Here is a 13,716-nt window from a genome sequence, read left to right as displayed (position 1 = left end):
GGGACGTAGGGAAGGAAACGGGAGGAAGAGGAGAGGGTGGTTGGACGCCTCGTTGCAGAATGCACGTCGAATGCAAAGCACGGTCGGCAAGGTCGCGATTTCGAGGGAACCGGGAGAGTCGCTGAGAGTGCCCCCTTCCCTCCTCCTCCCCCCTCCTCCGTCACCTTCGCGCAGGTAGTCGAAAGCGGAGGAACGAAGAGGTGGGCTCGAGCGGAGCGGAGCGGAGGGCAGGGGAGAGGAGAGGAGAGGAGAGAAGGAGACGAGCAGGAAGGCAGTCAGCCACCGTGCCGAACGAGAGGAGAGGAGAACGGCGAGGCGGAGGGTGAAGGCCCCGGGCGAGGTCACCCACCGCCCCCGCCCTCTCACTCCCCCGCACACCCTGATTACCCGCAGCCGGGGGCGGGACACACTGTAATGAGCATCAGAAGAGGTGCTCAACTTCCACCTAGGCCTCGGTCAGTTTTTCCTTTTCGAGAGAAAAAAGTATTCCTCTTTCTTCTTCGATACGAAAATTCGATCTACGAAACTGCGTACATAATTAAATAGAATTGATATTTCCTTTTAATTTTCCCTACTTGTGAGGCCAATTAATAATAGTTCAAGTTCGCGTAGGTAGAGTGTCAATCGTGAACAGGGGTCGTTCTGGAGAAAAAGAGAGAGAGAGAGAGAGAGAGGGAGAGAGAGGGAGACGGATGATGGTAACACGACCTCGATTCCGAAGATACCCGCTGAGAAGGTCGCGGGGAGCGTGGTGAAGGGGAGCCGGTTGAATGCGAGAGTAGCTCGGCCGGCTGTCGGCGAAGACACCCTGGATGATCGAGCGATGTTATTTTAAGTTTTTCCCTCCCTCCATCTTGTCCTAATCGGCTGTCAGCCACCCCCGTGACCGGGGTCGTAGGCCGTCCCCCTCCTCCCCCAGCTCGGGACATGCGCTACGTGACGCGGAAGAGGATGGAGGTGGAAGGAGGGGGAGGGTGATCTTGACACAGGGACCCCCCGCGGACCGGATTCGCCCCTTTTGCGAGCGGGCGAGGAGGAGGAGGAATCATACCCCTCGAGGGGTTGGCTTCAAAACGTTTTACACTCTCATAACCGAGGGGAGGGGGGACCTGTTGATCCTCGCCGCGTCGAAAAACCACCACCACCACTCACAAAAGTGGCTTTCACAACACCCGCGCGCATTGACTCGCGATCTCGGTGGTGGCCTCGAAATGTGGAGCGTTAGACGATGAAGTTAAATTGGATTAGATTATTCAGATCCTCTCCCTCTTGCTTCCTCTCTCGTTTATCTCTCGTTTATTATCGAATAAAAATACACGAGGCGCGATGAGTACATAAGATAGCCAAAGATTTTCTTTTCGAGCTCTCGAAAGAAAAAAAAATAAAGAGCAAATTTCAGTGGTTAAATAAATTCGAAAACGATTCCATTCCTTCCGACGGTTAATAATAAACGCCTTCTTTTTTTTTTCTTCTTCTTCTTTTTAAAATCTTGACCGCAAGATTTCATAAACGCGTTTTAATCGATCCCCTCGTGGACAGTTTTAAAATTTCCTCATCGACCTGTTCCCGTGGCCGCGAAATTTCTTCGCATTAGCATCCCCCCTCCTCTCCCTCCACGCGAGATAACAGCCATAGTAAAATCCTATATCGTCCTATAAATATTCGACGAGTGGGCTCGAGTCCGGTTGTTGCAAATATCCCTCCGGGAGGAGGATAAAGCGCATAATAAAAATTATAGCCGCGAGCCGCGATACCGAGGGAGGGAGAGGAGTAGGGAGGAGGAGGAGAAGGAGGAGGTGGAGGAGGGTGACTGGTGAAATTCCAGCAGAGTCCTCGAACTCTGGAATAGACCGTGAAGATGAAGTCGCTCCAGGAAAGTTAGGATGACCTCGCAGGGTCCTGCGGCTCGTTTGATGGACCTCTCCTCCCTTCTTTTTCTCCCTCTTTTTCTCCCTCCCCCCTCCCCTCCTCTCCCCGTGGCGTTCACGCATTTCCACCGGGATACCCGTTTACACCGAGCCGAGTTTGGTGGCACATATTATATACCTGCGGAAAGGAGGCAGAACGAGGGACGAAACCGAGGGGAGGAGAGGTTAAAACGAAGAAGAAGAAGAAGAAGAAGGAGAAGGAGAAGGAGAAGAAGAAGAAGTGAAGGAAGTGGAGGAGGAGGAGGAGGAGGAAGGAGAGAAGGAAGGGGGGGGGCTCTCTCTCGTCCGCAGCGTGCTTATTGCGTGATATTAGCCACGGTGGCTGGCGGAGTAATCATAATCTCGAAAGAGGGACAAAACACCAGGCCCCGAATCGCATAACGCTGAATTTTACGACTTGTGGCATAGAGGACAGGCGACCGGATGCAACGTGACTTTTTACCTCCCTCTAACGTCCCCGGCTTGATGTCAACAAGAAGGTGGCGGAAACCAAGCGACACCCCAAATGGGATCCCTTCGTGTCCCCGAAGGGGGAGGGGAAGAGGCCTCGAATCGAATCGGATCGGATCGAATCGAATCCAAATTCTTTCTTCCAGCGAATTTGTCTCGAAATAATTCCGCGAGCAAAACGATCGAATCTCGATTGTTTCTCGAGCTGATCGAGAAAAGATGAAAAAAGAAGAAGAAAAAAAACTTTTCTGGAGCAAGCACGAAATTCTAGGAAGCGAGAGGATCGGATTCGAAACGCCGAAAGCGAGTAAAAAATGTTTCTACTTTCTATCTGAAACGATCTTTCCGGGAACCCGATCTAATTTACGCGTTTGCATAAACCTGGCCGCGGTTTCCAGGTAATAAATAAAATAGAAATGGAGGAAACCTTCGAGTCGAGGAGCAGTGGGAGGAGGCGTTACATCGCGATCGTTTCGCAATCGTATGAAATTGCCGCGCTCCCGTTCGGTCCAATCGGTCAATGCAATACGTAAACGTAACAAGGAAGGAGCGGAGGGAAATTTTTCCCCTCCCTCCTCGCGCGGAGGATACCGTAAAAGTTCGTTTCCGCGATACTTCTTTCCGTTTCTTTTTCTTTTTTTCCCCTTTTTTTTCCTTCCAAGAAACAACGTACTGTGTGCACTACCATAGATACATATATACGCACAATTTCAAAGAGAGACGCGTGACTCACTTACCGTAAGGTCGATCCGCGATCGGCTGCTCGCACGAGTCTGAAACAAAGGAAAAACGAGAATCAGAATAGAAGAGAATAATCCTTTCCTATCGAGCCAATGCTCCACTCACGATAATCTTAATAAGGAAAAGGAAAACGTCGAGATGCGTTTCCTTCTCCGTTCATTCGAATTCCTGGCGTTCGCGAGACAATTCGAAAACGACTGTGATCCGTTATAACACACAGTAATTATATTTTTCAATTTGCATACACGCGTTGCCGCGACCATTCGATCCGAGGCGAGGCATCGTCGTTCGAGCGCTAATAACAAGCGGCCCTCGGACTGTGCCGTGGTTAAGCAATTTCGGCAACGGCCACGGATCCAGCCTCGCAATTTCCTTTAACGCTTTAACGATCCAAAGGATACCATCGATTTATGCAGCTTAATATCTTCATTCGCCGCGTAACGACGATATATATATATGTATTTAAAATTCGAAAATTTTTCTTTCTTCCACTTAAAATTAATATTTATATCGAACGTGACGTAAACGTTTCCAATGAAGGAAACAATGTATCTCGATTGGAAATGGACGGAAGGCTCGTGAAATATTCAACGCTTCGCGGAATCGAAGCGCACGATCGTTTCATTATCGATATTGATCGGCTTTTCCACGCTGAAAAGCGGAAAAATTTCCGTGTCCGTGGACGCGACAGGTGGCTAGGTCAGGCCTAGCCTGGAGCCTGTGATTCAAGGCGAGGGACTGTAATGGGAGCTGGTCATCAGATATCATAAACGTTTCATTCGATGGTGCGTGTTAACGGCCTCATTAAATGATGCGTACGCAACGGATCATCCGAATGTGTAATATCTTGGAAAAGGAACAAGAAGATTTGATTGTAAAATTTAATAAAGAGAGTTTCCAGACAGAAACAATAAAATTTGGCAAACTGTATCTCTAAAAAATATATACAATCACGAGCAAAGATATAGAATATTTGAATAATAAAAATTGTATATAATATACAGTTGAATCTTATTACTCTGAGGAAATAACATGGCGTGGCCAGTCATCCACGTAAGGGATGTATAATAATGGACAGGGTCGTCCGGCTGGCAGTGCGATCGAAAGTAGAGATTAGATTCGACGGGACAAAACATTCTGCATCTGGTATTCCGTCGAACCTGTCGTCGATGGAACAACGACATTGGCCAGAAAGCGACTCTCAATACCATTCATTCGAATCGTTATATATATATTTTCTTGCTCTTACTTTCAATAATCGCAATGCAAATTGGTTTAGCTTCCGGAAATTCTATCTATCAATATTTGTTTCTGATTACCGAGAAATTTTTTTCGTTTTGTTATTTCTTTATTATAATTATAATACAAAAGAAAGATAAATAAATAAATAATTACTAATAATTTCCAAGATGTTTAAAACGAATTCGTTTAAATGCTATACCTTGCGTTTATTCCTTCGTTTATTTATAAAGCAAATACTCGAACGTGCTCGATTTATAATAAATCTACATAATCAGGAGATATATAATGTGATCGTGATCTAAAAGAATTTCTAAAAAGAAAAAACGAGACGTTAAAATTATATAATTTTAACGTTATAACAATTCTCTCTTTCCAATCTTCAACTTAAGAGATTAATGATATTATTAATTCCCGTTATAATAATACAAAAGAAAAGGAAGTCGAAAATCAAGGTTCATCGATCGTTGACAGAGGAGCGAGAAAGCGAAACGCGTACGACATTTCGTTTAATCGGTTGTCGGGCGTTGTATTCTAATATTTCCCGCGAACCGGCGGCGCGCCACCACGAATTCTAATTCGTGGTGGGCCCTGGAGGTGCCAACGGGGTCGCACGCGATAGTCGATAAATATTAAACGACTTTCCACCTGGCCGCGGCTCGCTTCGCCTCTTTCGACAGAGGAGCAGTGTGGTGGCGGGGCCGGGTGTAAGAGGGACTTCCGAGAGGGAGATGACTGAATGTTAATTAGCGAGGCGTGACAAGTGTTGAGCAATCCATCCATCCATAGCGGCGTGCAAAGAGGGAGGAGCCTGGGCAAACGTAATTAACGAGACAGAGACCACGCGTCACATCGGACGGCTCCTTCTTCTTCACGTTTAAAAAGATTCTCGATTTGACGGTTTGTCCATTTATTTTAGGCTTTCGAAATCGAGAATTTTTACCGCGTCTCGTCCACAATTTTACTTTCGGGACTTGTAACTGTATACTTCTCGATCGATCCATCGGAACGGCTTAAGCCGGTTTAACTTGAAAACGTTCCAAGTTCTCTATTCTTTCCTGGAGATATATATATTAATTCGTTATTCAAATATTATCACGGTTAAGAGTATTCCATTTTCTTTGGATTCGGCTCCGACAAGCATTTAATTAACCACTCATCGTCTTAGCGCAATTGGCAAAAGATGAATGGAAATTTAAACGACGAGGGATAGAAGAACAATTCTGTCAATTCGTCCACGCTCTATCTATCTCCTTTTTTTTTTCTTGCAATAGCAATTAGCCACAGAGAGAAAAGAGACGAGGAGGTCTCGGATACGTGTCAAAAAGATCAAGATTCAAAATCCTGTCGTGGAGAATGGTGGACGACGGGCGGTCGGGCTCCATATCCCCCGCTCTCGAGTAGATGTATCAGTGTAATTAACAACAAACAATGGCCCGTGGGACGCGCGCGTTCGATATCGTACATTAATCGATTAGCCAGCACCGTCCGGGGCCCGTGGAGATATGCGGCTGGGCCCCGGGTTGTTAATCATCCCTGACCGCGGATGCGTTTGTACTCTCCGACTCCCCTTCCTCTCTGAGAGAAGGAAGGAAGAACGAGATAGGAAGAATCGATCTTTTGCACCCGCCGCTTCCATTTCCTTAATAATTCTCTGATTAATTTCTTTCCTTCTTCCACGCGACGACACGCTTTTCACGGAGAGGGAAAGCAAATACGTGGTTTGGTGACAAATTATTCGCGCGTAAAGAGAGAGACTCCGCAAGTTTGATCACGTTCGAGTAATAACCATTCCATTTAATCCGTTTGTTCTGTTCCTTTCCTGAACGAATCTGTAAGACGAGATACGATAGATTCATCGAAAGAGGCGAATAACAGTTCTCCATCCTGGATCTTCTTCCGTCCATCCTTCGATTCATTATCGGAACGACATCTCGCCTCGAAAGAAGAAACTTATTCATCGCGAGTTCCATAATTTCGCGCAATCTTCAACGATCGCGCTCTCCTCTGATTCCGCGCGCGTTAACCGTAATTACCTCTCCCTCCTGATGGAATCGCATCATCAAAACCTGCTCGTTCATCAACCTTTGGAATACCGAATCGCTCCCAACCAACGCGCGCGAACAAAAGATTCGTCTTAATACGAGCGATAATGGGGAGAATTGTGATCCTCTCCTCCTCTTCTTCTTTTATTTTTCTTTTTTTTTTTTTCTTTCAAAGGATGTTGTTTCTCCTTGTATTATTCACGGAGGGGAGGGGGAGAGGGAGGGCAAATTAGCTCGAACGTATCCCACGAACGTCGACGAACCGTGTCGTTTGAAACACGGACGCCGGATAACGAACGACACACGCGGTTCGTTACGTGTTAATCGAATCGGCAGACACGTATTGGATCGGAATACGTGCACGGCTGGGTGACGACGCGCGAGTTACACGCGACAATGATCGCCGCCGTGCGGACGATTCCGTTCACGGTGTTTTGCCGCGCGAATCGGCCGCCCGGCCGCCGACGATCGGTCACGTACGATTTCTACGATTAGCCACGCGAGATCCAACAGCTTCGAGCACCGATCCGAACGAGCCGGGGGACCATTTAGGGACCACCCGTCACGTAATTTTCGATACGGTACATTCCGTGTTACTTCTTTCGATCGTGTCCTCTTCAGGATTAATCGGCACTTTGTATATTCCGAATCATTTCTTTTAATATATACGTATAAAATAATCTCGTGCATTGATATTTGTATATTATGATCCCAGAAGGAAGTTACGTAGAAAGTTTCGACTCATTCTCCCAGGATTTATATACAGGTGGTCCCGATGAGTCGACGTGCCGGTTAATCAGAGAGGCTCGTTGTGGATATTTAGTAATCAAGAGATCGTAACTCGTCTTTTCTCGCGCAGTGAAAGGCGAGTCCCTGACGACCACGCTAATTACCGGGCGGGGAGAAGTAGACGATCTCATCCGTATTCTCCGTTTTCGGTGTTCCGAAAACCATTTTCTCTCTCGACTCCATTTTCTTCTTCGCTTAATCTCGGAAGAGGTATGGAAAAGGTATGGCCGGAGGGAACATTGTTCCTTGGCTGGAAACGAGCGGGGACAGAAGGTGACAAATTTCTCCCCCGTCACATCTATGGATCGAGGCGACGTAGAATCGCGAGGATGAAAAAGAAAAGCGTGAATACGTACAGCCCGCCCCCCGGCCATCCATCCGTCACCTCGACGCGGTCGCTCCGGTGTTGAGCAGCTCCTCGAACGTCGCGAGAAATCGTCATCGCTAAGTGGAATGAATCATTGCGATCCAAAGAAAAGAATGGATGCGTACAACAAGTATCATAGAGAAGAAACTAAAGTTTGAGAGAGAGAGAGAGAGAGAGTAGGAAAAGACGTCGCAAAGTACGAGGAATGAGAGAAAGAGGAGGGAAGAGGAGATGAGGATGGTGGCGCAGAAGGTGGCGAGGCGGAGATGAGGCCTGGCTAAAGTCACCGGCCCGGCAAAAAACTCAAATTGATCAAAATGAGAGTTACGCCGGGCAAAAAAAGGTAAACGAGCAGGATGGTAGTCACGCATTTCGTGCCAGTGGTGAGTTTAGCGAGACTCGACAATAGGAGGAAACTTCCTTTCGACGATCGTTCGCCATCCCGGGACACAGATCGATCCTCTCTCTCTTGACCGTGATTCTGATTCCGAGGGTTAGAAGTGGTATCGAAGTGAATGCTCGATCCTTTTTTTTCTCTCTCTCTCTCTCCTTTTTCCTTTCCACGAGCGTGAAAGAAGAAAAGCAAACGGAAAAGGGCAATTTGCTTCTGATTTTCACGCACACGCCATAATACCTCGATTTTCGCTTATGCAAAAATGATTTTCTCTCTCAGTTTCCACAAACAAACGGTTCGGTTTACGTTTCCTTCCTTCAACGTGAGCGTGGATTATTAACATACCTAAGTGATGCAAATTACGCGTCGAACACGTTATTCTCTCGGCTGAAAGCGAAAACTCAGCCGAGTTAAAGATTGTACAAGATGGAAAGGAAGAAGAGAGAGAGAGAGAGAGAGAGAGAGAAAAACGAGACGGATTCCCGGGATTAATTTTCCGTCAATTACGCGCGAAACGTCTGGTAATTTTCTCAGATAATCAAGACGAATCCGAGGAAAAACCTGTGTCCTGTTTTCTGCCTCTCGTTAACACAGGATAGGTAACCGAAGATTAACGTTATTATCATCTGCTAATTTAAATATCCCAGCCGCGTACACAAATTAGGAGGGAAACAATAGGCTTTGGAAAATCGTAATTACGAAAGATTCTTTTTTCCCTGCAACAGATGTATCCATTTTTTTTTTCTTTTTTTTATATCTCGCTAATCGCATCGAATTCGATTCGTTCATCTTCGTTTCGCGAATCGATCGAGATTTTCCTCTTCGCTCCTTCTCCTTCGATGGCCACGATCCGCGTACACGCGAAGCTGAACGATGAATCAGTCATGCGCGTGGAAAGAAAAACGAGACGACGAGGAGGCGGCCGACGGGAGCGGCTTCCTTTTATAAAATTGAAAACCGATCGGTCGATACACACCGAGCGCGCACACACCGAGGCAAGGGAAAAGCGAGGAGGAGAAAGAAAACGAGATTGGGATGAAGTCGTTGGATGAATTGATTAAGAAGTAACGAGGAGGGGGAGGAGGAGGAGGAGAGGGGCAACACGTGCAACCGGGCCTTAAAATATGGCCACTTACCAATGGCACCGGGGTTAATTACCTCTGTCTTTTCTGAAGCCGGCCCGGGTACAGTAATGTATTAGCGCGTTTAGGCACGGCCAGTTAATCCCAAGGAACTGCTCAACGCACCGTTAAGCACGCTTAACTCGTTAAGTCAGGCCTAATACTCGGGCCGGTGGATAATATTCCGACTGAAATTATCCTAAATATGATCAGAGCGTGCGGGGGAGCGAGAGTGGAAGCCGAGTTTCGACCGAAACTCTCCTCCTCCTCCTCCTCCTTCACCTCCTAATTGCCTCCTCTCTTTTTGTCCGTGCGCGACGCTGCCTTTTTTCTAATCGCGGCTGCGAAACACGTAAACAGACGTGTATGGATGTAAATAGAGAACCGTTTGATCCTTTGAGCAACGGCTCGGCCGCGTGAAAGGATTGTCCCACTCTCTTAATCTATCCGATTTTGATTTCGGTCATTAACGCGCCACCATAATAAAATATGGATACTGGGACGACGAGCGAATTCATTTTTCAATCCCGTGCCTCGCTTTCCTAATGTCAAAATCAAAAACGAGAGAAGGGGGAGAGGAGGAAGACGATCTCCTCTCCCATTAGTCTGTCAAATCCTCTCGTGAGGATTTTACCATCGTTGGAATGATTCCTTTGAATAAATTGGGATATTTACATCGTTTGATATTTTTCTTTTTATTTCCATTTCCGATTACACGTCGCATCGAGAAGTAGATTAAACTCTTTCCATCCGTCTTTCCGTTTGGAAATTGCAGGAAGAATCGAGAGTGAAAAAAAAGAAGGAAAGGAAAAATAACGGAACGATAGGAAACGAATGCGAGCATTGGATCACGGGATGGAAACGCTTGTCCTTAGTCACGCGTGCTCGTTTTTATCGTCCGGCGGGATCGTGCCGGAAGCATAACTCGATTCGCCTTTTCGTTGCCATTTGCATGCCGCGGAAATAATTCCCATGATTCGCCGGAAACGTATCAGATAAGGGCCCCGTGGCTATATCCCGGTCGCATTAACGGGCTAATTAAAGCGGCGTAAACAATAGCAGTGAGGGGGAGGGGATGGAGTCGACATCGGCGCATCAGAAAAATCCAGGATACGCGCGTGTGTGTGTGTGTATGTGTGTATATTCAAGAGTAACGTAATCTGCGTGATGCGGCGTGTGCAAGCGTTGTTAACGTGTGCACGAACGTCAGTAATCAGTAATCTTAACATTGTTAGATATTTTATGTTTATGGATGATACATGCTTTACAAGACCATCATCCGCGATAACTATTATGAAACAGAACTGTACATATCGGCCCTATGAGTATCATTCCCATTTTTCTTTCGAACAAGAAAAAAGAAGAAATATTTTATCCCCTTTTTCTCCTCGAGCGATTTAATAATAATTTCTATTAATTCGAGAGAAGGAATGAAGATAATGGACGACATTAGAGATAATTTGAATAAATACGTTTCTTAATTTTGTAAAAGTAAGTTGGATCGAGGAGAAGGAAGAGGGTATCTGAATATTTCTTGGAATAAATGTCACACGGTGTTCGTGCAGAAGACGGGAAGGCGCAAAATAGGCGAGCGCGAGAAACACAGGTAAACGGAATACGCGTTATGCAGTGTGGGTTTAATGCACGAACACGGCCGCATAATCAACGACCATCTAGATCGTAAAACCGATGTTTATGCCCGATACGAGACGGCTACAAGCGCACCAGATATACGTATATGTGTAATATATATATATATAATAACAGTAGCATCATTTGTCTATGTACACGGTTTCTGTTGCAATCGTCAGGGTTCGTGTTACGTAAATGAAGGAAACGACAAAGGCAAGCGGAACAACAATTGGACCACCGTGAATGGCGAGGTATCGCTCTTAATTAATAAACCTGTCCTCGCTTCGTGTCCAAAGACGATTCCATTCTAGATAAAAAGTGGAAGGGATGGAAATATCGTATATATATATATGTATGTATATATATATTTGTAATTTGTTAATTGGAAATTTCGCCGGTAATGGTAATTTTCATCACCTGCGCGCGCATCGAGATTATTATTATGTAGATAATATTTGTATCTGTATTCGTATAATTGTAATTTTAAATATAACCGGTGGATATATATAACCGGATTTCGAGAAAATTATACAAATTATAATATCTATAAAAAAATTCCAGTTTGACGGTTTATAGTTATTGCCGAATTTCATTCGAAATCCGATGCTCCCTCCGATGCGTCCGGCGAGTGAGTGAAAGCAAAAATTTAATATAACAGCGTAATTGTAAAATTATTATAAAGGAAAAATAAAATGAAAATATCTCTATCTGAAAATGGAACCCGAGAAAGGATCTAAACGATCAATAATTTCATTTGCATGGTTGTAAATTCTTAATGTAGAGTCGCAAAATCTAAGATGGAATGTATTAATGTGAAAAACCGAAATATTGTATAGTAAACGGGAATAAGTGTTAAAATTTTTTAATTGAAATAACGAAGAATTACCTATAAATCACACACATGTGACACAACATTGAATCGAGTGTTCACACATTTAGGCAACGCAGTATCTGTTAACTGTACATAATGAGTATACTCATGAAGAAATGACAATCTTTTGCCTTATGGGCAATAAAATTATTTCTCAAAAATCCAACCGCCATTTCATTGCAATTTACATATTTAATTTAATTTTACAGCAGCAGCATGCGCTTTGTGTCGTCTCCTCACATTTGCGACACAACGTAGGGTATAACATTTTTTAAAATAGAACTGCACAGTCTTTAATTACGTTCGGAAAATTGAAATTCGAAGTGGAAAGGAAAAAGTAATCGGACAGGGAAAAATCGGCATTCTTTTCTTAAATATTTATCGCCGTACGTACCCGTGACAGTGCGCGCAAAAGAAATTCCATCCGTTCTATCCTTGAACGGACGATAGGAAGATAGCCGCTCTCGTCTTAGAAACATTTTTATCGACGTTCAGCAATGCCGTGTCGCTCCAGCAAAAACCTCGAAGGTCTTCCTCTTCCCCGTTCGGGGGGAAACAGCTATCGCCGACATAATAATATCCGCCGACCATCTAAATAATCCCGTATGCAAACAAATATCCATCCCGATTCCATCCCGATTCCTTTCTCGTCGTAAAATCCCCAACGAGAGACGGAGGGGAGGAGAAGAGGGGAGGAGGATCGTGCTAATTGACGCATAATTGACGCGGGATTAACCCTTTACTCCTTTAACTGAAGGGAGAAAGGAGCGAGAGATTATCGAACCGCTTCATATCCCCTCTCCTCTCTTCTCCTCCCCTTTCTTCCAACTCTTATGGATTCTTATCGAAAGGAGGTGGGCTGAAAGAATCAATTCCGCGCGTTATCGTAATCGCGAATTGAGAATTGAGAATTGAGATCGTCTTTTCTCTCTCTCTATATATATATATATTTATTTCGAGAAACGAAAACGAGAGAAAAGGAAGAAAGAGAGGCGTACAAAGGCAATTAGCGTGTAAGAAAAAAAAAGAAAAGAGAGAGAGAGAGAGAGAAGAAGGGCGAAGAAATGAAATAACGCAGTTGATTATTCATGATTTGGGGAATGCTCGATGCGCTTATGGCCCCGTCTCGGATTAGCATACCTCGCATAAACTGCGAAATAACATGCTTGTGCACGCATGCACGCACCGCACGCAACCACGCGCGCGCAGATGCAGAGAGAGAGAGAGAGGGAGAGGGATATAGGGAAAGGGGTAAGAGGAGTTGTTGGAGGAAGAAAAAAATTCGCAAGGGGGCAAGGGACGGGAGAAAACGGACGGTTGCGAGACGATGCAATTCTCCTACTCTAAGCCTTGGCATTAGCATTGTGCCTTTATCGAAACTGCTCATCGTGCCACATCCGGATTCAAATTACGCCTGGCTTACGCTTATGTTTATTTAACCAGTTATTAAAATTACATTAAGGGGCTCTCTCTCTCTCTCTCTCTTAATTATGTCGCTCGAGAAACGTCCTCGGCTCTCCCTCTCCTCTTCTCCCTCTACTTCGAATGAGCGACCTGTAATTCCGGAAGGAATCGCGTTGGACGAGGAAACGGCGAGGGAAAAGGGAGGGAAAAAGGACGATGGAGGAGAGGGAAGACCCCTCGAGCCGGGACCGAGGCTCGTTGGTCGCGTTCGTTTCTACGGATCGAGCCTGTTACGGAACGATTCTGGAGGGGAAGAGGGGAGGGAAGAGAGACGGATTAAAGTTTGCACGGAGTCAAAGACCCCGAGGCACAGGTTTTATTCAAAGGAGAGACGGACGGCTCTCCTTTTTTAATATCGACTCGGATCAAAGCGAGGCGGCGATTACGCAACCCGAGTTGAAACAGGACTGTCACCAAGCGAGGCGACCGACCCGGCAAGAGACATGCCTGCCTCTATTCCCGAAGAAACGGATCTCCTCCTTTCTCTCCCCCTCCCCTCGCCCAGAATAATGGGCGAGAGGAGTGGATGCATCCTCCGATTTTATTGGAAATTAAAAATTATCCCGATATTTAATTTATTATCGGATCGGGGGAGGGGATTAGGAGTAGCGAGTACAAAACGAGTATTGTTTTAACGTCGAAAGAAGAAGAAGAAAGAAAAAAAAAAAAGAGAAA

General features: G+C 45.4%; 1 protein-coding gene across 3 annotated transcripts in view; it reads right to left on the bottom strand.

Annotated features, from left to right (window-relative positions):
- Nucleotides 1-13,716, bottom strand: part of LOC727092 (protein nubbin) — a 110,674-nt gene that overhangs the window by 82,255 nt on the left and 14,703 nt on the right. For all 3 annotated transcript variants that reach the window (XM_016911871.2, XM_006558673.3, XM_006558674.3), the window contains exon 2: nt 3,116-3,151. In XM_016911871.2, coding sequence (XP_016767360.1) covers nt 3,116-3,151 — 36 coding nt within the window. The remainder of the gene's footprint in view (nt 1-3,115; nt 3,152-13,716) is intronic.

The sequence above is a fragment of the Apis mellifera genome, linkage group LG4 (genome assembly GCF_003254395.2).
Source record: "Apis mellifera strain DH4 linkage group LG4, Amel_HAv3.1, whole genome shotgun sequence".
Classification (NCBI taxonomy): domain Eukaryota; kingdom Metazoa; phylum Arthropoda; class Insecta; order Hymenoptera; family Apidae; genus Apis; species Apis mellifera.
Note: the sequence above shows the minus strand (reverse complement) of the source record. Positions and strands in the feature narration are given on the sequence as shown.